Raw genomic sequence first — 24445 nt, 5'->3', positions numbered from 1 at the left:
AGTATATGTACAGTGGACTGAAGAAGAGGACAGAGCTGTACAGAAACTCTGTACAGTCATGCCCTGCTGGACAATTACCCTGCTCTATGACAAATCCACATTATGTTGATGTTTTTGCGATCGCTTTTGCGATCGCAAAACAATGGTTTAAATGGGGGAATTTTGCTTAGCGATGATCGGTTCCCTGCTTCGGGAACCGATTTTCGCTTTACGACTATTAGCAAACAGCTGATCGTCAGGTTTCAAAATGGCCCCGCTGAAGAAAATGGCCCCCCGCTGTTTTCTAGGATGGATTCCTTGCTTTACAGGCACCAAAAATGGCCGCCGTATGGAGGATCTTCGCTGGACGAGCAGGTATTCAGCCCATTGGAATGGTTTTCAATGTGTTTCAATGGGTTTTTAAATTTTCATTTGATGACGTTTTGCTCTACAGCGATTTCGCTGGAACGAATTAATGTCATCAAGCGAGGCACCACTGTGCTTCTTAAATATGAAACAGCAGAAGATGTCAGGTACAGAAAGAAGGGAACTCTCTGCTCTCCCAGTCCGGTGCCATTAAAAACCTTTTCCCACAAAGTGCCACTTCTCCCATATGTTTACAGTCACAGAAAGGACTTGCTTTTCACCAAGAACCCAAACTCTGCATTAAGAAATAAATTTAGAGACTATCTATGTCCACAGAGAAATATGTTTAGAGACCATGTCTCTGTGTCCACTTATCAAAATGGGAGACAGAAAAGGCAACAAACAGGCTGAAATCCTGTTCGTGCAGCTAGGTTGTGCAAGTCTGATGACATCACCAGCTGCGGCACCTTTTCAGAAATAACCATAGCTGATCCTGCCCCTGAAACGTTCAAAACTCTTCTGGAATTGCCTATGATATGGTGAAGCTGTTAGGGTCTGTATAACAGGGAGGACACTTTAATTTCTGAAAACCACCATCACCAGGATGACCTTACTAGCGATGACGTTTTTCAGAAATTAAAGTTCCCCTCCCCACCATGTGAAGGCTCCCAACGGCTTCCCTGGAACAAAGGTGACTCCACAGGAGCCTTTAGGGGCAAAATCAGAAACGTTTTATTTCCCACACATGCACAAAGCCACCACAGCTGATGACATCATCGGCATGTAGGTTTTGTAACATACACAACAGGATTTCAAAGATTGTCCTATTTCAACAGAACTGCAACTCATCATTTAGTTGAAGAGGCCTGTGGTTAGGCCACTGAGTCTGTTCTCCAGATGTCCACTGTGGACAGACAATTCCAAGGTCTGTGATTTCTGTCTTTCTGTCTTTAAGTTAAGCTTTTCGAATAGAGATCACCTTCAAAATGAGGACTGTCATCTGGCAGCTCTTCAAATGAAAGGCTGTCTTCCCTGGAAAAGGACGTGACTACCCTATCACTGGCTTTGAAGCAAATGCACTATTCTTCCAGTTTGTTCCAGGTGCTCTTTTTGACATACAAATCTGGACTAAATGGCTGAGGCCAGGATATCTGAAAGGCTTCCTCCTTCCAGGTTAGCCTGCACAGAATCTGGGATTTTAATCAGAGGTCAGAGGAAGCAGGGCTGGCAAGCGTTCCACACATGGTTAGCCGATAAACGAATTGCCACAAAGCACTGAACTGGGGATTCATGCCCATCTCTACTTCCATCCATCAGGGAATCGCTCCAGCCTGATAGTCCTAAAAAGTAGTAGTCCTAATCCTGGAACAAAAAGATCTAGTTCAGGGACACATTGGAGTCAAGCTAGAGCACTCTTGCCATATGTCATGTGATCAGTCACATGACATTCACACGGCACCATGCCACAAGCAATCCAAACCGCAAGCTATATACCTGTGTGATCACACCCACAGTTTGCCGCTCAGAGGTGCAGCCTTTTCTTTTGCTTATTTTTTAACAAAAAAAACTGGATTTTTAAATGAGCATTAAAAATAGCTTTTAATAAGGAGACATGCTAAGCGTCATTACTCATGATTTTGGCAAAGCAGAAATATACTGTTATGTTATCTAATTAGAATAACAAAACCAGGATTTTTCTTTCCTTCCTGTGTCTTATCTTGATCTCACACAGCCTTTTATTCACAGTCACACGAAAGCCTAATGAAAAAGGAAAAAGCCATGTGGCTTTTATATAAATCTTTTTACATAAATTAATGGTCTATCAAAGCCAGATAGTGCTTTTCAAGCTGAGCAAAGGCTAATCATCTTTAAAAAAAAAAAAAGACTAAAATTTTTTATTCCAGCATGACCTTTTTAACTTTATAATCTATTTCTTCAGACGCAAAGACTAACCAGGAGCTCATCTGCAGCTGGAAATTAAAATAAAACGATAAGGTGGTTGGGACTGGGTATGGAGGCTTAAACCCATGTGCAACTGGGATTTTTTTAAAAAAATATAAGCCAAAATCCTATTCCCAGAAAGATGATATGAATTCCCATGGCTAACTACAGCTAATGTGTCAGACATGAGCCTAGTCACATCATTGATCACAAGGTCATCAGGTGCCCCTGCCTTGTCCATGTCTCACAGGTCCTACCATGATCCCTCTGTGAACATCAGTAGGATTTTGGCCACAGTCATAGAATATTTTGTTTAAACAATAGCTTTCTGCAGCTGTAGATTGTGTCAGAGACCGTGCGATGCCTATATGATTTGGAAAACCAATGGATGCTTCTGTTAAATCAAATTCCCAGAAGACAATGAAGCATCTGGATTAAATCTCATTCAGAAATTAAAGTCCTCTTCACTTGTGGAGAAAACAATTGTACTGAGAGTGAAGTCTTCTTTTGATCCCCTCCCTGCTTTGATTTTTTGCTCTCTAATTAGAAGTCATAATCAACACCCCATCTTCATTTACTGCTTCAAAAGGAGGAGTCCCTCAAAACATGCATAACATGCCTCTAGTCAAGAAAAGAATCTCTTCAACTGTTTTACTTTATTTGCAATCAGGTCCCCTTCCTTCTCAAAGAAAATTCAAGTCCAAATTCTTGAACAGCATAAATCAGATTTTTAGGCAGAAAAAGTGCTTACGTCTTATATATATATCTATCTATCTTTCTCTCTGTCTGTGTGTGTGTGTGTTTGTGTGTGTGTGTAGAGGAAGCAAGGACAGCAGCCAATTGTTTATTTTTCCAATGGCTGGGAATTACTTACACACAACTCTCAGTCTGTGCTAAAGCCCATTCTATCCCACAAAAGGTAATCCAAGCTCGGAAAAAGCCAGTTCCACATTACTACAATATCTGCTTCTTTATCCAGGAAGTATATTTTGGAAAACCTTTAATAACGTTTGAACTGCAGAGCTGGAAGGGACCCTATGGATCATTGAGTCCAACCCTCTCAAGGAGGCACAGTGGAGAATTGAACTCCCAACCTCTGCCCCGGCAGCCAGAGACCTAAATCACTGAACTATCCAGGATCAAGGAACTTTTACCCATTACTGGCTGGCACTGAGCAGCTATCCAGTGCAATCTAAACTTCCTGCTCTACATCTCTATCTACCAATCATCTGTGCTACTGAGGGTTAAAGAAGCTTCTTCTTATAGTCCTCCTGCAATGTCATTCCTTCAGCTGGGCCACTCTTTCAGGCTTATGTCATGCAGCTGGCACTAGAAATCACGGCACTATAACAGCCTGGGAGCAATTTGGCTCTTTGGAAAGCACAATTGCTATTGCTGGTAAAGGCATTCTTCGAGAGCTGTTCCAAATGCATAAGCAGGCCAGTCCTGCCAAAATGGTTCTTTGCTTTGACAACTGTTTTAGAATCAAAAATAACGAATGTGAGAACTTTGATCCCATGCCCTCCTTTTTGTTGTTGTTGTTATCACAAACCATTGCTCCTCTACTGAATTTCTTGGCACATTCTCAGCAAGCTATATATAAGCTCAGAGTTGGAATTACTTGTTTGGGAGTTATTTCTGCAGTCTAAGACATTATATGTCCCTCTTTGTTATAAACGGTTGCTTAATTCTTGTGTTCAGTTCTTCACACTCAGAGATAAATTATGCCAAGAATCATGGCTTTGGAATCCCACTTCTCTTAAGTCCACCCAGTGTAACAACCAGATTTGAAATCACCCTCTTTCTTCTTTCCAGCTTCCCGTCTCCCTCCATATTCAACCTCCTTCTTCCTCACTGCATTGAACAGTGCTGCTCTTTGTTCAGCTTTGCCATAGAAACCAAGGTCTCACAAGTTCAACTTTCCTAGACCTCGTCTCCTCTTACAAGCAAGTAATTAGAATTATAGTTATACAGAACTGTTGGGATGTTTAACCTAAAGGTTTTCCTCTTAGAACCAAGAACGCAACATTAATTCTCATGGCAAGCCATTTGAGACAGTAGATGCCAAAACACTTATCAGAATTTTTTAAAAAATGTACAACCTCAAAACTTTACACACAGAGACCATAATCTCATTGTTATTCCCTACTAGGATAAGATCACTGAATCGATAACTGAACCATATATCTATCTCATTGAGTTAAATGAGTAGGGATCACCAAATGGATTCAGTATATATAGACTAAAACTGTTTATGCGGCAATAATCTGCACAATAAACTTGCTGCATGCATACTCCCGATATGTACCTTCTAAACAGAGATGCAGAGGATTCTGTTGTTGGTTTCATTTGTCTCCAAGAGATTTATATAATGATAATAATAAGCCTAGCTGAGTATTATGCAAAGCTTTGAAAATCTTTTAGACTACAACTCAGAACATTCTCCAGCCACTACAACTGCTGGCTGATAGCCAGACTGTCTACGAGATTCTGTGATATTGTGCAAAGATGAACTTTTCTAGCTATCGATCCATGTGGCATACTTCCAAGTCTACATGTGTTTGGAACCACAGCCCTAGCTAATTTATTATAATCAGGCTTAAACTATCTATGGCTGCTTCTATTTTTATTCTATCTATCCTTTGTGGCACCTTCACTATTGTTTCTTTGAGTGACTTCGGGCACATTGCCAAAATGGCTGGAGAGCATGCGAAGAAGTTGAACAAGTTATCTCTAATATAATAATATATCATTAATCTGAATCCAATTTATGGGGACCCTTTCCAGAACTTCTTAGGTATAGCATACTCTTCTCCAATAGAGATTTCAAACAGATACTAGATGGTGCTGTACTAATGGTTTTGTACAACATTTATGATGTCTGAGGCACCATTCAGCTACAAATTAGATCAGCAATGCTGAGAAACAAAGCATGAGCAAATACTGCTATATGAATGGAGCAAATGGTGCTAGATGCACTGAGGATTTAATTTCATTAGGATGGATTCCACAAGTTACCGAAAAGTCTTTGTGGAAAACTTACTTCTAAAATACCTTCTTTTTCAAAATTAATTTCTTTCACAGAATAATTTTGGCCTGTATAGGTTAATTAATTCATTTTGTGAAGGGTACTTCAGGTCCCCAGACCCCCTAATACCCATACTTCACTATGAAAGAGGAGAACTGTAATCTTCATACAATCTTCTATTTACTTGTATAAGATTTAAACACACACACACATACAAATTTCCAATACTTATTAATGGGAAACATTTGTCAAAACTGGCTGAGCTTCTTTACAGAATCCTACCTGTTATAACGGAGAAGGAGGTGTCCAACTCCGTGGGTAAAAGTAATAGTAAGGGGAGATGGCAGAGGTGAAGTTGGGCAACAGCTTCCAGGGTCCAAACAATAGGGTTTTTTAAAAAAATTAACAAAGGCAATGACATCATCAATGATCCTTTTGAGTTTAGCTGCAAATCTCACAGCACTTGGAGTAGTAAGATAGCCTTCTCCAGCAACATCAGTACTTGGGCTGAAATCCTGTTAGTACACCTATGCCTGTGGGAAGGCTGATGATGTCATCCGTGGGGGCAGGGCTAGAAATGAAACATTTCCAGTGTTCGTCCTGTGGTTCCTACAGTGCCCTTTCAGCATTTGGAAGTCCTACAAGCGGCGGACTAGAACGAGGATGGGCTTCTTTCTTAAACCCCACTTGCCCAATATCGTTATCAGCCTTCTGCAGGTGCAGTTGCACCAACAGGATTTCAGCCTTTGTTGTGAATCTATAAAGGCTTTTTCCACAACCCGGCCTTTTCACATAGATGGAGTGCCTCACTCCCTCTGCCAACAGCAGCTCTTTCCTCTCTGTACAACAGACAGGGGGAATAGTCCTATTGTAGGAAACGATGTTTTCTCAGCGCAACCAGGAGACTCAAGAAACAAACAAACCCCCACGCCCTAAAGGTTTGCATCCTCTCTTTCTTAACTGAAAGAGGTGTGTTTTTTTAATCAGTTCACAACAGAAAAAGCACTGGAAAGGCTGGATTTTATCTAGGAAGAAGTTATGTTTTATTACATTAAGCTAAAAAGAGGATCAACATACTGTTAGAAAAAGCGCTGTCTGCTAGAATTCAACTCTGTCTCTCTCTATAACTGTTTCAGCCCTATGGCTTCAGTTCAATTCCTACATTTGAAGAAAGATTACTGAAGTGAAACATGAAACCAGGTCATTAAAACTAATCTTATTATATGAGAAAGGTATTGCCAGCAAAGGAAAAAATACTATTCACTGGCTTTCCATTGTAATAATTTTCAAAAGGGATAGCTGTACTAGATGGTCGGAGCAAAACCAAGAGACTTTTATGACACCTTAAAGGCTAACACATTTCCTAAGGTATCGGAGGAAGCGGACTTAAGTCATAACAGCTTATGCAGTACTAAATTTATTAGCCTTTAAGGTGCCACCAGTCTCCATTGTTTTCACTGACTTTGGGTCTGCAAGTGTTTAAAGACATATTCACAGAATGCTATTAAAAGCAAGTCTATATAGGCTGCTACTAAACGCTAGACCCATTTTCACGAATGTTTGCTATGAAAGCCTACTCAGTATGGAGGTGGGTGGGATGTCTTTATGAAAGCAGTTTACCCAAGTAAATTCTTCTTAAGGGTGCTGCTCACAAATCGGCCAAATCAATGGCTTGGGGCCCCGTTACTTGTCAGAGTGCCTGTCTTCAAGCACACTGATCTGCACTACCATATCCTCTCAAGCCATGTTTCTCTGGCTTGTCACGTGGAGGGAGGCCAGGAAGTCAAGCCTTCTCAGTTGTGGCGCCAGCCCTCTGGAACTGGCTCTCAGTCAAACTGTGCCCAGCCCCCTCCCTGCCTACCTTTAAGTGGAGGGGAAAGCAGGGATCAAAGCAATCCTGCAGCACTTTGATCCCTTCCCCCCTACACTTGCTAAGCCCCATTTATTTTTCTTAATTTTGGATTAGAAAAGTGGGGGGCGTCTTATACACGGGGGCATCTTATACACGGAAAAACACGGTACTTTGGACTAAAGGGGCAATATTAAAATCCATGAAATAAATAAATGTATGGCTATTTTAGAAATTTTCTGAATGAGCTTTATCATAAGAACGTAAGAAGAGCCACACTGGACCAATCTCATCCAGCATTCTTTCCACATAGTGGCAACCAGTTGTTTTATGAAGATCTCCCCCGCAGAACAGGAGCGCTTTTCAAAGGATTTTGGGTCTATCCCATTTCGTCCACTCAGCCTGAGACAAGGTATGAGGATGTTGTCCTTGGTAGCTTTCAAGGACTCTGCAGGATTAACCACTTTTAGTGTTAAGCTTACCTCTTTCGCCAGGTCTGCCAGGTTGCCCAGGATTGCCTGGAAACCCTGGCCTTCCTGGAGAGCCTTGTTCTCCCTGTGGTCCAGGTAACCCTTGCCGTCCTGGTTCACCAGGGGGTCCAGGGACTGTTCTTGTTGAGACAGATTGGCTGGGAATTTGATTCAAGATGGAGTTATATCTGGCCAGATGACCTGCAAAATAAATGAACTTGAGGAAATATATAGTCAGCAATTATGCTTAAACCAACCATAATGCATAGTTGTTGGGCTAGGCTTTGCTCAGTGGATCACAGGCTGCACATCTGTATTTTAGAAATACACAAATACTACCATAGGCATCCTTCAGTCTCGAGAGACTATGGTAACATGCTCTGAATCGAGGAGTGTCCTCTCCAGAGCATGAAGCCCGGGTAAGGTAATATGGAGGATAGGCTGTTACCCAAGCAGCAGATCCCCCCCACTCCATGTTGCTGAAATGGTCCAATGGAAAGGCAAGAGCCAATACAACTGGTTCTAGCAACGTCGCAGGAGTTGGCAGAACGACATGAACTGCCTTCGGGACTCCAGCTCCAGATTTTGCCTCGAGGTTAACTCCTGAAGCCTTTTCCATGAGTGGATATAACCACAAGGCAGTGGAAGTTTGAAATTGGAGTTTTCCTTCTCCTAGATGGGCTGCCTTCCAAGGCTGACAAGCCCCACCTACCCGGCCTGCTCTTTAATAGTGCGGAAGTATGATCCGACCCTTAAAACATTCCTGCCTCCCAGGTGTATGCAAATCTCATTGGCTTTCCTATTTACCATATACCACAAATACTAGTTATGGATGAAATCTGTGCTGATGAGAATTATGAACAAAAACTTTAGTTCTGGAACCCACCTTGGATAAGCTGTTCACACACCTGACGTGCTACTGCACGAACCATTGCATGAGACTGAAGGTCCCCCTGTATAAGAAAAACATCATCATGATACATCAACATCTGCAAGCAGCATAATGTTCCTCATGGAGATACTGCAAGTTTCATCAAATGTAGAAGCTCCTTGCCATGAATACTGAAAGATATGTCACAGTACCACTTGTTTTTATGACTCTATAATCTTATGCATGTCTAATCAAAAGCAAATCCCACTATGAGGAATAAGACTTTCTCCTGGGCACACGTGTAAAGAATGGTGGCTTAAGTGTCTGCAAAAGAAATGGCTCACATCATTGCAATTTTTTTTTCACAGCCTGAAGGACTTAAGAGGAGAAATAAAAGAAGATAATACTGTAATTTTATTAAGATTGGGTACTCTTTGTTGGTTTTTTGATTTTAATTTAAATGGGGAGGACAACATTTTGAAAAGTCGGCTGGAGTACAAGAGTGTCATCTTTTAAGCTCAATAGAATGTGTGCACTAATGGATAATAGCCATGAATTATATTATTCACAGAGATAAATTTATTATGTATGCAACTGTATGCGTAATCAGTTTATAACTATTGCATAATAATACCTTTTATTGTTGTTATTTCAAAGATTGACAATAATTGTTTTTTTAAAAAATCTTGAATGATGAGTACCTGTTTCTTTACTTAAATACACAAACACACCTTAACTCTCCTCCTATTCCTCCTAAGTGTATAAATATGTAATTAAAAGACACTTACACGTTCACCTCTCTCGCCTTTTGCTCCAGGAGGTCCCTGTGAGGAGGAAAACAAAAAACAAAACTGGAATTTATTCCTTGATGTAATTCCTTGCTTCTTCTCTCCTTTCTTCTTTGCTGTGATTTATGGGCCTTTTTAATTTTGTGTAAGTCCCAGGGCTTTCGACACATTGCAGCTGAGGTTATGTCAACACCTTTGGTTGCAGGTCATAATGCATTTCAGACACCATGGCAAAACAGATTGTTGCTGGCAGAGGTCAGCTGCAATGCGTCCATGCAAAATGGTCCCCATCCAGAAGAAGAAAGAGAAGATCTGTATGCATTGTGGGTCTTTTACAGCCAGCATCTTACATCAGATCTTGTTCACAGCAGTGAAAGCTATTTTTAAATCTCTTTTGGGCTGGAGTACATGTATAAATAGACTCCTTGGATGAAGGCATTTTTATTCTCGGACTATGTGGAGTATAAGAAAAGAAACCAAAAAGAATAGTTTTATGAGGTTCTGAGAGTCAAACTGGACATGACTTTAATAGTGGAATTAACAAGGACATCTGAGTTCGTTAAACATTTAATCCTCGGGAAAGAGGAGAGGCACTTTTTATCAGGACGCCTTCCTCACTTAGAACCCAAGCATAAATCCTCTCCTCCATAGCTGTTTAAAAAAATACCCAGCGACACTAACAGGAAGTTGTTTCATAAACCTGACTGTCATGGACAGAGGAGCAATTTTTGCCAGGAAGGGAGCTGGGGTTACGGAGAAGGGCTAAAATTCCCTTTTCATGGACTGTTGTATCTGTTAAAATGGGTGTTGGGCTACTCATTATATGGCTATTTTTAACAACAGCATAAACATTTCATGCAGTTAAAATAAAATATTCATGTGTAAGCTTTTCTAAAAACTAAAATATATCCACAGAGGTCTTGTGAATGCTCAAGACTAGGGATCTCCAAACTAGGGCCCACCTTGCCATTCCATCTGGCCCACCTTGCCATTTTATCAAGCCCGTTCCCTTCAGCCCATGTGTGCGTATGTGCAAGAGGTGGGCATGTGGGCGGGTATGTGGGGCAGGGGCAGGGGTGCGCATGTGCACACAGGGAGGCTGCACACAGGGTTGGGTGTGTGCAGCTTCCTTTGGCCCTCAAAAATGTTGAAAATATACAATGTGGCCCTCAGGCTGAAAAGTTTGGAGACCTCTGCTCAAGACAATGCATGTGTAAGTTTTCTTTTAAAAAAAGAGCAAAAGAGCTTCAGCATAAAGTCTTTATAAACAGCAAACTGAAGACAGAGGACGTAAAAATGAGACTGAATTTTTGAGATGGATTCATCACGATAGGGTACTTTTACCACGTTGGTTTCACAGTGTTCACAATGTTGCTTGACCTCAACCTCACCTCTCTAGTATATTGTAAATCATCATACAGTAGAATCTGTTCTATAATATTTTATATGTCTCTCAAGTCTCTGTCTCCTTACAAAGTTATTCTTTCTTTTACTTCCACCCCTCAAAATGTGGGATGGGGGAGAGAACTGTTGGAACAAAATTAAAGACAGAGAAAATATCCCCCTGTTCATCATACAGATCATACTTTGTAGAATTTCCTCAGTTTCTCCACAGTATTCTCACACAGTGCCTCTGCAAGGAGGTTTTGAGGTTCACCATGACCAAAATGAATTGATTCCATATAAAGCAGTGACACTGGTTTACTTTAATGAAGTCCACAGATGATTCCCCCTGATATTAATTGAAAGGTTAAATATAAAATGATGAAAAAGAGTTTATTAAAAATGCGTATAAAATCACAACAACTTCACTGGCTACGGATCAAGGTGCTAGTTTGAGTTATAGAGCCTTACATGACTTCAGGCTATTCCAAAGGACCATCTTTCTGTCTAAGCCTCACCAGATTTTAGAACCTTTGACGGAGGCCTTACTCTTAATCCTGACACCCTTACAGAAATGTCCGGCCAGGACATGAGTGTAGGTCTAAAATGGCTGCTTTGAGGCTGTGGAAATATCTCCTAAACAAAGCTACGCCAGCTCCCTCCTGGCTGTCCTTTTGCCAGCAGGCAGACTTTTCTGCTCAGCTGGCTTTTGGCAAGTGATCGGCTATCAAGGAATGGGTTTTAAAAAGGGGTGGGATGTTGCACTTCTAAAGTTTGTGGATATCATTTAGAATTGATTTCTTCAGTGCTTGTTTTAATATTTGATGTTTTTAATTGCTTTTTAAACATATTTTAAAATTTGCATTTTTTTAAAAAAAAACTGAATTTGTTAGCCTCCTTGAGTCCCTTTATCCGCGAAAAGGCACTGTATAAGTAAAATGAATGAATGAACCACAATATGCCAAATGGTTAAAATAAACAACTTGAAATGAGGCAGATAGTTCATGAGAACATTTCCTCCAGCTTAGAGAAAATATTTTTGAGGTCCATGAAAAACAAGGTCACTGGAAACCTCTCCCTTCAGCTAGTCTGGCCTTCCTTGCACTTCTATTCACTACTTTTTCCTGGAAAGTCCTAGACTTCTTTGTAAACCTCAGACAGATGCTGGGAAAGTGGGATAAATGAGCCTGGGAGGAAAAAGTTCAGCAGCCTGGCCTTCTACGCACTGCTTTCTTCCTGTGGATACCTTCCAGTCTTCCTCACTGCTCGGTTAGATGACAGACTGAGGGTATGGTTACACTATGAAAATGACTCAGTAGCTGGATTGGGACTTTTGAAATTGGATTAAAGTCACATGGGAGTCACATGATATTTGGGCCAGTGTATGCATATCGTCTTGGGAAAACTTTTAATTGATTCTTAAACTGTGTTGTATATTGAGGGTGCTCCATGAGCTGTTAAATGGCTGCAACTGAGGATTTGTCCTACACCTGCCTGTCTCCCCTTGCACCGGCCCCTCGCTGCTGTTGCTGTGGTGGTCTTTTTAATACAGTGGTGCCCCGCATAGCGAGGTTAATCCGTTCCAGATTAACCCTCGCTATGCGAAATTGTCGCTAAACGGGTAGGGGAAATGTATTGGAACGCATTAAACTTCGTTTAATGCGTTCCAATACCTTTGTTACTTACCCGTTCAGCGAGGATTCCAGGTGCCGGCAGCCATTTTCGCGCCTTCGCTAAGCGAGGGCAGGGCGCGAAAATGGCTGCCGGCAGCCATTTCCGGGCTTCCGGCGGCCATTTTGGAACCGCTGTTTGGCGGCTCCAAAATGGCCGCCGCAATACCCGATCTTCGCAATGCGGGTTTTCCCCATTGCGACGATCGGGGATGTTTCCGTATAGCGATCCCGAAAAAGGGATCGCTATACGGAAACATTGCTATACGGTGCACTCGTTAAGCGAGGCACCACTGTATTTGCTTTAAGTTTTTATTTCTTTCAAACTGGCACATCACTGTCAGTATTACAGACAGGAAAAAAAAATAAAACAGATTGGACTACAGCCCTTGGAAGCCAGGCAGAGTCTAATTTTTTGAAGTGAAAGCAGCCTCTTTTCCTCACCCGGAATCTTCTGAGTGAGGACAGGTACAGGGAGAGATGGGTTGTGGGGAGTGAGGGAACTGGCAACCAGTGCCAGCAAGAGTAAAGGCAAGAGAAATTGATCAGAGACATTGATGAAGCCCAGCAGCTTCTCAGTTTTGGAAGGAGGGAGAACTTTCCCCCTCCTGCTGGCTGCCAGTTTTAAAAAATTTCTTGCAAACTGGCATATCAAAAACAGATAGAACCCCAAGGTGTCCTGAGGCCCAAAACTTGTGACCCTGACATCCATTACTTCACAAACCCCACAAACACAATTTACTCTGATAGAGGTATTCACATATGACAAAACAATTGAAAAAAGAATTGAGTTCACACAGGAGTTAAAACAAACAAGCCCTTGGTTGCTATTTATTTTACCTCACATCCAAACAAACAAACAAAAAAACACATCTTTCCATATATAAGTGCACTGAGCTGTATGTCCTGTAAACAAGTACAGTATTTTTAAATTGATTCCAAACCTATTTAACCTATTGAAATACTGTGTGTCCCCCCCCCCCCCAATATGTAACCACACTGTAAGGAAGCAATTAGATGAGCATATAGCTCATTATTTGGTTCACTTTTTTTCTGCAGATTGGTTTGCCCTGTATTGACAATCTCCCAATAAGAACAACCACACACAATTAGTGTGGAGCCACATTGTGTATAACACGTGTGGTCCACATGCAGCTTCAACAGAGGGAATTTGGACAACAACAGGTACAATTTGGGGGAGTTACACAGGGGCAGGTCTGCATTTTGTATGATGATAAATTTTATCTGGTGTTCTGTTACTTACAGGTACTCCAGCATCACCTTGTGGGCCAATACTACCCATAACCCCAGGTGAACCTGGGGCCCCAGGTATCCCCTGCATGAAGAGAGCAAAAGAAAGCATTCACCAATTAATAATAATCATACACAATTAAGTTACAGTAGTTCTAACTTATTTTAATCCTCCTTAGGATTTTCAAAGTATGAAGTGCTGAGAATTCTTTTGTGGTAAGGCCCAGGTTTTTTTAATAGAGTACAGTGGGGTCTCTACTTAAGAATGTCCCTACTTAAGAACAATCCAACTTAAGAACAGCTCCATTTGCTAAATTTTGCTTCTACTTGAGAATAGAAATCCAAGATAAGAACAGGAAAAAAACCCTTTCCTGCTCTTTTTTTAACCTTAGGTTATCTTAGGTTAAAAAAAAAATTCTCCCCCTAGTGGTAGAGTACGTATTAACCAGGTTTGCATTAGTTCCTATGAGAACTAATGCTTCAATGTACGAACGCACCTCTACATAACAAAAAAACAGCCAGAACGGATTAATTGGTTTTCAGTCCATTCCTATGGGAAATTTTGCTTCAACTTAAGAACGTTTCGACTTAAGAACACCATTCCAAAACGGATTAAGTTCTTAAGTAGAGGTTCCACTGTAGTTTCTATGGACGGAAAAGAGCAGATACGGATTAAATGGTTTTCAATGCATTCCTATGGGAAATGCAGATTCAACATAAGAACTTTTCAACTTGAGAACCACCTTCCAATACGGATTAAGTTCTTAAGTAGAGACCCCACTGTACTTCAAAAGACAGGAAAGACTGAAGCCCACTAGCGAGCCCCATGGTGGAGTGGTTAAACTGCACTGCTGCAGTCAAGCCTCTGCTTATGACCTGAGTTTGATCCCAACAGGTTCAGGTAGCCAGCTCAAGCTTGACTCAGCCTTCCATCCTTCCAAGGTCGATAAACTGAATATTCAGCTGGGGGGAGGATGTGTGGCCTCCATAGTTATGTTGTAAACCACCCAGAGAGTGCTCTAGCACTGTGGGGTGGTATATACGTCAAAACAACAACAAACACTTATCAACAGTTAATGGAGTTCTGATGCTTACCACAGGCCCTGGAGGTCCTTGAGATCCAGTTTGTCCATCTTTGCCTGGTAGCCCCTAGATGAAAAGAAGGTACACAAATTAGGGTACTGTTCTTGATGAAGAGGAATTGTCACTAGCTGAGATACCACTGTTCCTTATGCATAATGATCACAAGGCAAAACTCTGAACAGCACCTGTTTTTCCTTTTTATTTCCCTGCTTAAAGGTCAATCGCCATTATCTGGAGCTTTTGACTTTTCCCGAGCCTGATAAACGGGGAAAAAGCAGGAAGATTCCTTCCTTCTCACTTCCATCAAGTGATGGGAAGAGTCAGATCTTTAGAGCAGGGGTGGGCATCAGTAGGGTTGCCAGATATCCGGCATAAGGAGGACATGTCCTCCTTTTTAGCCTAATGTCCTCCGTCTGGCAGGCAAAGCTAAAAACCTTTAAAATGTCCAGTTTTTGTAATATTTTATGTTATAATTTTGGATGGGAGAGGGAGAGGTGGAAAGCAGTCCCTGATGGCGTCACAATCTAATACACCATTTCGGGCTGTAAATCAGCCACGCCCACGTGGAGCCTTTGCTTCTGGAAGTGACTTCCTGCTTCGTTTGAGCAAGCTGTGCATAAAGATTAGCAAGGAAAGGGGAGCAAGATATATACAGTGGTGCCTCGCTTAACGGCGATAATCCATTTCAGGAAAATCACTGTTAAGCGAAAACGTTGTAAAGCAAAAATAAAAAGCCCATTGAAACACATTGAAAACCGGAAAGGGGAAAATAGTTTGTGGGTTTGCCCGGAGGTATTCAAGCAAGCAGCAGGAGTGGACAAAGGAGAGGCGGTGGCGGCTAGAAAAGATTGAGGAAGGCTGGCGGAGAAGAAGTGAAGCTGCAGGGAAGGGGAGCCAGAGCAAGAGCGTGGCTCCGCACCAGGCGCCTGCCAGAGAAAGAGGGAGAGGGAGAAGAGGAGGCAGCCACCACTGCTGCCGCCGCCGCAAAAGGAGGCGGGAAAGAAAGGGGAACCTTCTCACAGAGAGGGCTGCACTTTGCCCACCTTCATTTCGGGCATCATTGATGAGTGGCAATACAGAAAATAAGACATGAAGCTGCCATTTTACCCCAACATCCACATACCATTGCCAGGAATGGATGGTGACAAAAAGAGATGTTTCCATTTATGATTCTTTTTTACATTATTTTCAAATTATGCCCCATGTTCTTATGTGTAGCTCCTCCTATGTAACTGCTAAGGAATATATCCACGCAAACCCTCTAGGTGAGCTTACTTTGGCACTCTTAACTGTAGAGTTTGGCCATTTACAAATTTCCTCCTCCCGTATTTTGTTAGGTGTGAAAACAGCCTTTTATAAATGAAGTTAAACAGAAGCCTGTTTAAGAAGCACCTGGGCAGAGAATGCTTCTTCTGCTGTCTCGCCAATGAAGACCAAAGACCAATGTTTAGTCCGCTTCAAAACTTATTCCTAGATTTCATTTCTCAGGTGATCAAATGACAGATAGGCATCGTAACCTAATTCTGGAAATACAGAATGCAAAGAAGGACTGTAAATGTATGAAAACAAGGTGTTTGGGCCACTGTGGTCATGTGCTGAATAAGAGTTCTTTCAGTCATTTTTTTTAAAGGAAGGAAATACTGGTTATTACTCTTAATGCAATATTTGCATTACCCCCCAAGCCAGCTGGAATTGTCTCACATCCCACTCCCATTTAATGATGGGACAGGGTAGACATCCTGTGGAAGGATAATTGCTCTCTTGTCCCACAGTAAATTAAAGAATTCAAGGCCAGAAACGGATAGCAGGCATCATGAAGGGGAGTCCCATTTACGGGGAGTTCCCAGACTATGCAGACGAAAAGAAATTTCCAAGGAGAGGAAGCTGGGGACACTACTTCCCATATTTCTTTATAACCTCAGACACACGCTGGGAAAGTGGGATAAATGAGTCTGGGAGGAAAAAGTTCAGCAGCCTGGCCTCCTACTCACTGCTTTCTTCCTGCGAATGCCTTTCAGCCTTCTAGATGGCAGAATGGGGGGGGGGGAGTGTCTCACCAGCGTATAACTCACTTTTGCTGAATTTAGTTTGCTCTCTTTCTGGTGACCACATGTGTTTTAAACAAGAGTAATCCATCCCACCTCTTTTGCGAGCCATTCTGCTCTTTTCTGGCACTGTGCTAGGGCTGCAGTTTATTTGGTACAATTGAGAGGGCTCCCGATTTCTTCCATTCTGCAAACTGTGTGATTGTTTACTTCACTCCTAAATACAGCTGTAGGTTTTGTTCCTTTAAGTGACAACCTTGTGACTAATATAGTGGTTCCTGACAGTAGAAAGTACAATGTCCCCTCTATTTTCTGGGTGTGGTAAATTCTTTTTAAGTATTCTCCTAAGTGACACAGTGCTATTTCAGATATAAGGGAATATCCATGCTAGGTTGACGTACTGCTGTAATTACCGTAAATAACAACAAAAAAGGAAAATCACAGTGGACAGGGGAATGATAACCATAACAAAAGACAGGGAAAGGGGTGGGACAGGGGGTCATTAATTGAAAGGGGGAGAGATGGGAGTGATCTGAAGTGCCGTCTGAATCCTTCTCATGGGAAAAGAAATGTCTTTTGTGTGAATGGAAGGCTCACTCGAGTTTGAGATAAAACAGATCACACCAAAGATAAGAGCCTTTTAAATGTGACCTCAGTCACTCCGAATTCCCCTGTCTAGTCATGCCCTTAGACACTGTGTGTCAGAAGAAGAGAATTTTGATCCCATAAATCTTACACTGAAACAAATTTGGCAATTTTAATCATGCCACAGTACTTTTGTTTTGTTTCTGTTATGCATGCTTCTGACAAGGATAGCTAACCAACTCATTTTATAAACTCAAATAGAGTCCCAGTGGAGTAATTTTGGCGCCAACAGCCGTTAATGAGGTGTGACTGAAAACATGCCTTCCTCTTTTAAGTGATACTAGTCATGTTATGCATTTGTCCTCTTGGTCCTCCAAGTGCTATGTCACTGCTTTGTCACAGCTTAGATCTAGTGAATAGCTGGCCCTGAGGGCATCAGGAAAGATCTTAAGTCAAGAGAAAGTTCTGATTCTTTGCTCCCTAAAATAGGAACACTCCCACCTGTGAAGCATCACAGACATTTAGCTAGAGGCCAACCCATTTAAGACTCTTTCAATATTACTATGTCTGTCAAAGTGAAAAATACTTCCTAAATTCCTTGTCCTCAGAGAGAATCAGTCCAACAAGGCACCCAAGGAAATTAAAACCACTGTGAGACTACAGAGGAGCAGAGATATGTTTTATCTTCTGTTAAAGTGTCTGTATTTTGCACACAATCTATGTAAAACTAATATTCTTTTCCTGAAAAGCAACACGCACAGAGAGAGCAAGCCCAGAACGGCTGATAAGAAAGGCACAAACAACCCAGCAATTTCTTACACATCTGAAACAATGCAGGAGTTGTTCTAGTTCTACAAAAATTGGACAGTTTTCAGAAACGGTGCTATTTTCAAAGAATCATAAAATCGTGAAGTAGGAAGGACCCTATAAGGCCATTGAGTCCAAACCCCCTGGATCAAGGCAGGAATACAGGGATAGATTTTTTGCCCCCCTCCCACAAAAATCCTGGTCAATTTGGCAAGAACAAGCCAACAATGGCATGTTCTTGCCATTGAAAGAACGGTTTCTGGAGTTCCTGCAAAACCCTCACTGTTTTATTAGTGAGAATAAGAAAGTAGCAGCACCTTGTTCACCCTTTTCAGGATGAAACAAATACAGATGTACATCCCTGCCCTTGATGGAGGGCCAATAGTCATCAGAACAAAGCCCAGACCATTAGCAGCTGAAGGATTCCCCCGCCTTTAACAGGATGACCCAGAAAGCAAGTTGAGCCAAACATTTATGATAGCAAGTGTTCTCAAAATGGAACCCTCGCCAAAAGTCTTGCCGCTGTGAAGTCATATCCAAAAAATTAAGAAAACAAAAGAAACTATATATATATATATATTTTACAAAAAGAGTTGTGGCTTGTTTCTTTTCCAAGTCTTGTCTCATGCATTCTTTCTCCTATCTCTGCTCAATTACCATCTTACCATCTTTGGAAACAACTGCCATTAGAATGCATTAAATTCGGAGTGATCAGCTGAGAATTTTATGGACCATCCTCAAAAGGCTAAGCAAAAATATGTTGCCTCTCCACATGGTGGATACAATGGACTGAGAAAGTGTTGGCCTGATTTTCCGACCTCTTTATTTGTCTACTGGATTCAGAATGGATTGGCTTCTGATCTATGCCTCCTTTTCTTTTTTCTTTAATGCAATCAACAAATAATGACAGTGGTGGGTGGTTGAGAGTTTGGAAGTGTCATTTAGTTGGTTTCCAACTCCCAAAATCCCATGGCTAGAATTCTGGGAGTTGTAGTTGAAAAAAAGGTAACTTTTTTTCCAAGCTCTGCTCCCACATCCTATTACCTTTCATAAGCTGTCAGTGACAATAAGGACAATCCCATTAATAAGGACAGTCTATGTATTTTAACCCCTTCATGGATTGCTGCGTTGTTGTGCCAAAGGGGCTGGAGGAATTCAGAGAAACCATGGGCTATGCCATGTAGGGACACCCAAGATGGACAGGTCATAGTGGAGAGTTCTAACTAAACGCGATCCACCTGGAGCAGGAACTGGCAAGCCACTCCAGTATCTTTGCCAAGAAAATTCCATGAACAGAAACAAAAGGCTAAAAGTTATGACGCTGGAAGATGAGCCCCTCAGGTTGGAAGGCATCCAACATGCTACTGAAGAAGAGCGGAGGACAAGTACAAGTAGCTCCAGAGCTAATGAAGTGGTTGGGCCAAAGCCGAAAGGACGCTCAGCTGCGGACGTGCCTGGAAGTGAAAGGAAAGTCCGATGCTGCAAAGAAAAATACTGCATAAGAACCTGGAATGTAAGATCTATGAACCTTGGTAAACTGGATGTGGTCAAACAGGAGATGGCAAGAATAAACATTGACATTCTGGGTGTCAGTGAAATAAAATGGACAGGAATGGGCGAATTCAATTCAGACGATTATCATATCTACCATTGTGGGCAAGAATCCCGTAGAAGGAATGGAGTAGCCCTCATAGTCAACAAAAGAATGGGAAAAGCTGTAATGGGATACAATCTCAAAAATGATAGAATAATGTCAATACGAATCCAAGGCAGACCTTTCAACATCACAATAATCCATGTTTTATCTTCTGGTTTATGCACCAATCACCAATGCTGAAGAGGCTGAAATTGAAAAGACTTACAACACCTTCTAGAACTGACACAAAAAAAGATGTTCTTGTCATTATAGGAGACCGGAATGCTAAAGTAGGGAGTCAAGAGATAAAAGGAATAACAGGAAAGTTTGGCCTTGGAATTCAAAATGAAGCAGGGCAAAGGCTAATAGAGTTTTGTCAAGAGAACAAGCTGGTCATCACAAACACTCTTTTCCAACAATACAAGAGGCGACTCTACACATGGACATTGTTACATACAGCTATGACATCATCTACCAATGGCGTGACGGAGGGTGGGACATAAGGGGTGGAGCTGTTGTATATAAGGGGAGTGAATGGTGTGAGAGAGTCAGATAGGGCTTTGAGTTAGGGATGGTTAGGGCTTGGAGATACTGTGAGATAAGATCTGTGCTATATAGTGAGAGTCTGTGAGAGTGTGTGTGTGAGAGAGATATTATTATAGTGATTAAAGTATTATTTACGTACAAGTGATTTACTATTCCTTTTGTTGTACACAATAAACCTTATTTTTATTTTGAAATCATCCTTTGGCCTGAAGCTTCATTTGAGGGAATGGTGGGTGGCAGTGGTACTGAAGAGTGATTGAGTGTTACGTAATGGCCCCTTTGTGAGTTATAAGGAGGCTGTTACAGACATCACCAGATGAGCAATACCGAAATCAGATTGATTATGTTCTCTGCAGCCAAAGATAGACTCTATACAGTACAGTCAGCAAAAACAAGACCTGGAGCTGATTGTGGCTCTGATTATCAGCTTCTTATAGCAAAACTCAAGCTTAAATTGAAGAAAGTAGGAAAAACCACTGTGCTAGTCAGGTATAATCTAAACCAAATCCCTTATGTGAAGAACAGATTCAAGGAACTAGATTTGGTGGACAGAGTGCCTGAAGAACTATGGATGGAGGCTTGTAACATTGTACAGGAGGCAGCAACAAAAACCATCCCAAAGAAAGGGAAATGCAGGAAAGCAAAGTGGCTGTCCAATGAGGCCTTACAAATAGCAGAGAGGAGAAGGGAAACAAAATGCAAGGGAGATAGGGAAAGTTACAGAAAATAGAATGCTGACTTCCAAAGAATAGCAAGGAGAGACAAGAGGGCCTTCTTAAATGAACAGTGCAAAGAAATAGAGGAAAATAATAGAAAGGGAAAAACCAGAAATCTGTTCAAGAAAATTGGAGATATGAAAGGAACCTTTTGTGCAAAGATGGACATGATAAAAGGACAAAAATGTTAGGGACCTAACAGAAGCATAAGATATCAAGAAGAGGTGGCAAGAAAACACAGAGAAATTATACCAGAAAGATCTGGATATCCCGGACAACCCAGATAGTGTGGTTGCTGACCTTGAGCCAGACATCCTGGAGAGTGAAGACAAATGGGCCTTAGAAAGCATGGCTAACAACAAGGCCAGTGGAGGTGATGGCATTCCAGTTGAAATATTTAAAATCTTAAAAGATGACGCTGTTAAGGTACTACACTCAATATGCAATAAATTTGGAAAACTCAGCAGTGGCCAGAGGACTAGAAAAGATCAGTCTACATCCCAATCCCAAAGAAAGGCAGTGCCAAATAATGCCCCAACTACCGTACAATTGCACTCATTTCACACGCTAGCCAGGTTATGCTCAAAATCCTCCAAGGTAGGCTTCAGCAGTATGTGGATCGAGAACTCCCAGAAGTACAAGCTGGATTTTGAAGGGGCAGAGGAACTAGAGACCAAATTGTCAACATGCACTGGATTATGGAGAAAGCCAGAGAGTTCCAGAAAAACATCTACTTCTGTTTCATTGACTATGGAAAAACCTTCGACTGTATCGACCACAACAAACTATGGCAAGTCCTTAAAGAAATGGGAGTCTCTGACCACCTTATCTATCTCCTGAGAAATCTATATGTGGGACAAGAAGCAACAGTTAGAACTGGATATAGAACAACTGATTGGTTCAAAATTGGGAAAGGAGTACGACAAGGCTATATATTGTCTCCCTGCTTATTTAACTTAGATGCAGAATAAATCATGCGAAAGGAGGACTGGATGAATCCCAAGCTGGAATTAAGATTGCTGAAAGAAATATCAACAACCTCAGATATTCAGATGATACCACTCTGATGGCAGAAAGTGAGGAGGAATTAAAGAACCTCGTAATGTGGGTGAAAGAGAAGAGCGCAAAAAAAAATGGTCTGAAGCTCTACATAAAAAAAGCTAAGATCATGGCCACTGGTTCTATCACCTCCTGGCAAACAGAAGGGGAAGATATAGCGGTAGTGAAAGATTTTACTTTCTTGGGCTCCATGATCACTGCTGATGGTGACAGCAGCCACGAAATTAAAAGATGCCTGGAGGAAAGCAATGACAAACCTCGACAGCATCTTAAAAAGCAGAGACATCACCTTGCCGACAAAGGTCCACATAGTCAAAGCTGTGGTTTTTCCAGTAGCGATGTATGGAAGTGAGACCTGGACCATAAAGAAGGCTGACCACCAAAGAATTGATGCTTTTGAATTGTGGTGCTGGAGGAGACTCTTGAGAGTCCCCTGGACTGCAAGGAGAACAAACCTATCCATTTTGAAGGAAATCAACCCTGAGTGCTCACTGGAAGGATGGATCCTGAATCCGAGGCTCCAATACTCTGCCATCTCACGAGAAGAGAAGACTCCCTGGAAAAGACACTGATGTTGGGGAAGTGTGAAGGCAAGAGGAGAAGGGGACGACAGAGGACAAGATGATTGGACAGTGCCATCAAAGCGACCAACATGAATTTGGCCCAACTCCAGGAGGCAGTGGAAGACAGGAGGGCCTGGCATGCTCTGGTCCATGAGGTCACAAAAAGTTGGACACGACTTAACGACTAAACAACAATAATGTATTTCTAAACAGGGTTTTATAACAGCATTACAGGGGGAAGATGTTACTGCTACTGCTACTAAATACCTGAAAATGTGAAGAATGAGATTTAATAATATTCTCTTACAGGAGTGCAGGAGAAACGATCCAATAAAATAAATATTTCAATACAGTACCTCCCTAAATTTAATCCCTTTACTACAACCCCATCACCCACCCTCAAAGAGAACTCTATAGCATCTACTAGAAGACTCAAATTCAAGTTCAGAAACTTGCTCTGTGCTGTTCTTGGAGCAAATCACAGAAATTCTTGACTAAATACAGCTAATGCAGTGTAACTGCAGCCAAGACTTTCTTGGACAGCTTCTGCTGTGCAGAACACACACCCATCGTTCTCAGCAGGGACCTTGTTTAAAAAACTGACAACTAAGCAAACTCAAATTCACAGCACTTGAATACAAGAAGGCTGGCTGCACCAGTGACTTTGCAAGAATAGGATTAATAAAAACAGGTTGAGGTAATACGTTGGTATCGCCACCTTTCTAATAACTAACAGATGCTGAATTTCCCCCTTTTTTAAAAAATTGAAGTTTAAAGTTCAGTTCCAGTGCAGGTTCAATAAGGCATATATATGGGGAAAAAGTTTGAGGACTGCAGCCTTTGTGAGCCTTACATTAATTATTTTGTATCTGTTTAGGGATTGTTTCTTCCTTAACATTTATCCTACACTGGTGGATGAAAAGAGAAATAAAATGCAGACATTCACATGTATAAAAATCACTGGAGTGTTCATATGGGGACTTACAGCTGAAAACGACAGGAGCCTCAGAACACAGACACACCGTTTGCACACATGGAAAAAAAGTCTTTAAGGTGCATTTTTTTCTTTTCATTTTGTTTTACTGAAAAACCAAAAAATTACTTAAAATACAATAGTAATATTTTCAAAAGTGAAAACGGTCAGCACAGTCTTATATATATGCCTGCTCATAAATTCAATTATACTTCTTTTTAGGGAGGTGTATATAACATATTCAATATGGCGATGAAGTTAACTTGGAAGTGTGAGGAGAGCAGAGCATAACCCTTCTTCTTCTGTTGTTGTTGTCCTCTCCGTGCATTTGGGAGCCCTGAGACCTCTCATAAAACCGAGGGCCCCCAAATGCTGCCACCTCTTTACACTGTTATTCTACACATGCAGGGAATGAAGAAAGGAGGGAAGGACTAGCCCTTTCCCCTTCTTCATACATTCAAGCAACACACTTCTGAACAGCTGAAAAGAGCTTATGTAGAACTAGCACGCTTGCTGGAGGGGGCACCGAGGTGGCACTGAGGCTAACAGAAGGGGGCAGGGAGCATAAGTGAGGGCAGAAGTTCGTTCCTGAATGGTGAAGGAAACTATTTTCAAAAAGATAGTCATAGGTTGGTGGGATTAGGTCAAGGCAAAATTCAGAGCATCAATTTCAGGCAGTTAAATCTACCCGAACCACTTGTTCTAGCCTAACGCTGAGGGAGGCCCGGAGAGAAAGAACAAGAAACCGGGCCTTCTCGGCAGTGGCCCCTCGCCTTTGGAACAGTCTGCCCCAAGAGATCTGTCTAGCTCCCTCACTGGGTGTTTTTAAGAGCAGA

At 41.7% G+C, this 24445-nt stretch overlaps 1 protein-coding gene across 5 annotated transcripts in view; it reads right to left on the bottom strand.

The window, feature by feature from the left end:
- COL14A1 (collagen type XIV alpha 1 chain) overlaps nucleotides 1-24445 on the bottom strand; it is a 167934-nt gene that overhangs the window by 15964 nt on the left and 127525 nt on the right. For all 5 annotated transcript variants that reach the window (XR_012086990.2, XM_072999288.2, XM_072999286.2 and 2 more), the window contains 5 exons: nucleotides 14692-14745; nucleotides 13610-13681; nucleotides 9293-9328; nucleotides 8520-8586; nucleotides 7646-7834 (listed from right to left, as the gene is read on the bottom strand). Coding sequence is in view for 4 of the 5 variants with exons in the window: in XM_072999288.2 (XP_072855389.2) it covers nucleotides 7646-7834; nucleotides 8520-8586; nucleotides 9293-9328; nucleotides 13610-13681; nucleotides 14692-14745 (418 nt within the window). In the remaining variant the exon portion in view is untranslated. The remainder of the gene's footprint in view (nucleotides 1-7645; nucleotides 7835-8519; nucleotides 8587-9292; nucleotides 9329-13609; nucleotides 13682-14691; nucleotides 14746-24445) is intronic.

Source organism: Pogona vitticeps, chromosome 4 (assembly GCF_051106095.1).
Source record: "Pogona vitticeps strain Pit_001003342236 chromosome 4, PviZW2.1, whole genome shotgun sequence".
Lineage (NCBI taxonomy): Eukaryota > Metazoa > Chordata > Lepidosauria > Squamata > Agamidae > Pogona > Pogona vitticeps.
This window is presented reverse-complemented; position numbering and strand designations above follow the sequence as displayed.